Source organism: Malaya genurostris, chromosome 2 (genome assembly GCF_030247185.1).
Source record: "Malaya genurostris strain Urasoe2022 chromosome 2, Malgen_1.1, whole genome shotgun sequence".
NCBI classification, from domain to species: domain Eukaryota; kingdom Metazoa; phylum Arthropoda; class Insecta; order Diptera; family Culicidae; genus Malaya; species Malaya genurostris.
The window spans coordinates 193,338,318-193,341,336 of record NC_080571.1 but is presented as its reverse complement, the minus strand read 5'-3'; the positions used below and the strand labels follow the sequence as shown (position 1 = coordinate 193,341,336).

Below are 3,019 nucleotides of genomic sequence, written 5' to 3'. Positions count from 1 at the left end.
CGCACCCTTCTAAAAAACAAACCATCAGGCGGGTTCAGGCTGGTATAGCGACAATCTTTATTATATGATCGGATATATATATATATATATATATATATATATATATATATATATATATATATATATATATATATAAATATATATATATATATATATATATATATATATATATATATATATATATATATATATATATATATATATATATATATATATATATATATATATATATATATATATATATATATATATATATATATATATATATATATATATATATATATATATATATATATATATATATATATATATATATATATATATATATATATCCTTCATCCGATTTTTTTACATGTTCTCCAATTCCACGAAGAATGGCGACATAATGCTTTGCAAAATCCGGGCCTCGTTTGTAAAGTCGGTTTACACAGCGATTGCATAGCCTTTCTATATGAGAAAGGTAAACAAATGTTGCCGAGATTTTGACCGTGCGAGTGTGCTATTATCGGAATTCTTGCAAAGGAAATCTGTGGTCAGTTGCGATATTTGAAAATTTGTTGCACGTTTCTGTATTTAAGGCATTTAGTAAATTCACTGCCCTCAGTCTATTATAGAAGCAAATAGATCAACCTGTTTCTATCCCTACATAAGTAGAAAGAAAAAACAAATATTTTTGTCAAAATGTTAGTCTGTTGATTTGCGTGTGAATTCAGTACGTTCCTATGGCATGTATCAAATTGATACATTAGATCCTTTGTGTTACGATTTTGTAGGGACGGATGCGGGTTAAAGTTTCACATCAAAGTATAGATGAAGAGGAATGCAAGTTTTCTGTCAAAGAAAGCATAATGAAGAACAATAAACGATGTCATTGCTAACTCAACAGACGGTTTCTGATGATATATTTTCAACTTTTTCCAGGACATTTGTCAATCTAAATGAATGAGTATCTTAGAATTTGTTTATTTATTTTGATTCCATGGCTAAACTTTGTTAAGAGTCTGGTTAACTTAATAGAAAATTATTTTTTCTATACTCGCTCATCTTGACCGATAAATCAGACTTTATAATGAAAATCTGGTTTCTTTTGTTTGTAATATTCGACTCTATATTCGATGGATAAACGTGTTCTTCAGATATCTGTGTTATATAATAAATGCCCTCGCAAGAATTAGACAGGTTTGATTACAAAAGTAACTCTTAAAATATCGGCTGTGGATTTTTATGCTCTGGTGTATCGCTGTAGCTTTATTTGCAAATTTAATCGGAGTTATTGGTTTATCCTTTTTCTGAAGTGTGGCAGTTATACTTTTCATTTCTTGTAGTAAATTGATTTATTTTAACCTTACACTAGTATGTTCTGACAATACCTAAAAATTATAAATTTTAACAAACTTTCGTGCTTGTCGAAATGATTTTTAAACCAAATATGCCATAAAATCCTAACAAATAAAATTTACAGTTAAATCAGTACAGTTATATTTATTTGTGATTTTCTGTATTAAGATCTAATATCATTGCCAGGAAATCAATATTTTGTTTGAATCTCATTCTTACCGCCGTGACAGAGGTTGTATTTAGATAAAAACTAATATAGACAGTTACAATAAAAACACAAAACAAGTGCTGTAACGCTGAATAAATTAAACAAAATAGCATTGAGCAGTTATAAGCTATTATTCACAATTTTCTCATACAGATTGTTTCGACGTTCTTCAATGTTTTCCTGATAGTTCAAAAGGTTTCGTAATAAATTATTCATCTGGCGGAATAGCAATCTGTAATTAATCTAACTTCTGGAGTCATTACTTTCACTAAAGCTTTCACTCGAATCGTGTCGACTGACAGAAGATTTCGGTTTATACTCAGTAATTACTACTGTAACTGAGTTCACCGTAACTTCCCGTGTTTGGCCGCTAGATCTATCAATATTTTTCAAACGTGCTGGATATTTAGATCTCTTGTTCTTGCTGCGTGATGTTTTATTCCCCGGTGATTTCGAGTTTTGTGGTGGTGCTCCTGAGGCACCCGGAAAAGCCTGTGTCGCCGCTTGTTGTGCAACAAGTGCCGAATTAAGGCGTGGTTTGCGGGTGGATGTGCCTGGAACCGAGTATACTGAAATTAATTGTAGTACATTCCCTTCTATTCAGCTGTTTTGGTAAGTAAGTTTAAATTGGGAGTTTTCTCGAAACTTGAATGTCATGGAATATCGGTTGCGTTAAAACAAATACGGTTATGCTAGTATTTATCAAATTTTGGGCGATAGTACAAATTACAATTCAACGTAGAAACCGATATTCAAATCACTCAGCTCTTGAAAATAAACTTAATTACCTTTTCGTACGTCGCACATTAAACACTTGAACGCTTCGGCTGTATTTCGATAAGTGCAAACACTGCAGTCCCAAAAATTTTCCTCAACAACCTTGGATTGACGTTTTGCGCGGCGTATGGGTGATTTATTTTTATCCATTTCTTGCATTCCTCGAGCGACAAAAGAAATAATTAACTTCTCACTAATTTGAACACACAAATTGATACATTTTAGCGGAAGGAGTACTGCTTCCGTCACTCGATTTAAATTTTCCACTAATTTTCGACTATGATGGCTGCAACAAACGTCACCCTAAGAACTGATGTAAAACAACAGGGTGACCAAATTTTATTTGAAATTTATACCTTAAATTAGGATTACACTTTTCTTGGGTTAATATCAGACAGTATTGGCCTTCTAATGACAGTTCGACATGTAGATGGTGCTGTTGTAAAACCAATGATGTTTTCGAATCAATCTATAAAAAAACATAGGAATGTTTATTCTCCAGTGAATTTTTGTTTATTTGTAGTTGAAATTCGAATAATTAAAGAATATTCTGTTGTAATTAGGGAAAAAACATTGATTTATATCAATTAGAATTTCTACCAATATTTTTAATATTCAGCTTGAGAAAAAAATCTATGTTTTTTGCTCTCAGAATGACCCACAGATTGATAATATTAACTTTAAGTGTTGCCATCG

At 31.1% G+C, this 3,019-nt stretch overlaps 1 protein-coding gene across 2 annotated transcripts; it reads right to left on the bottom strand.

The window, feature by feature from the left end:
• Window positions 1–951: 951 nt before the first annotated feature.
• Window positions 952–2,632, bottom strand: LOC131432985 (YY1-associated factor 2). Of its 2 annotated transcripts, none has more exons than XM_058599685.1 (2): window positions 2,335–2,632; window positions 952–2,115 (listed from the first exon to the last, which is right to left on the bottom strand). In XM_058599685.1, exons 1-2 carry the CDS (start codon window positions 2,480–2,482, stop codon window positions 1,790–1,792), a joined length of 474 nt encoding a protein of 157 aa, XP_058455668.1. In that variant the 5' UTR covers window positions 2,483–2,632; the 3' UTR covers window positions 952–1,789. The 2 variants fall into 2 exon arrangements, with proteins under 2 accessions (XP_058455668.1, XP_058455669.1); XM_058599686.1 differs by having other exon boundaries at window positions 952–2,100.
• Between the last annotated feature and the right edge of the window lie 387 nt (window positions 2,633–3,019).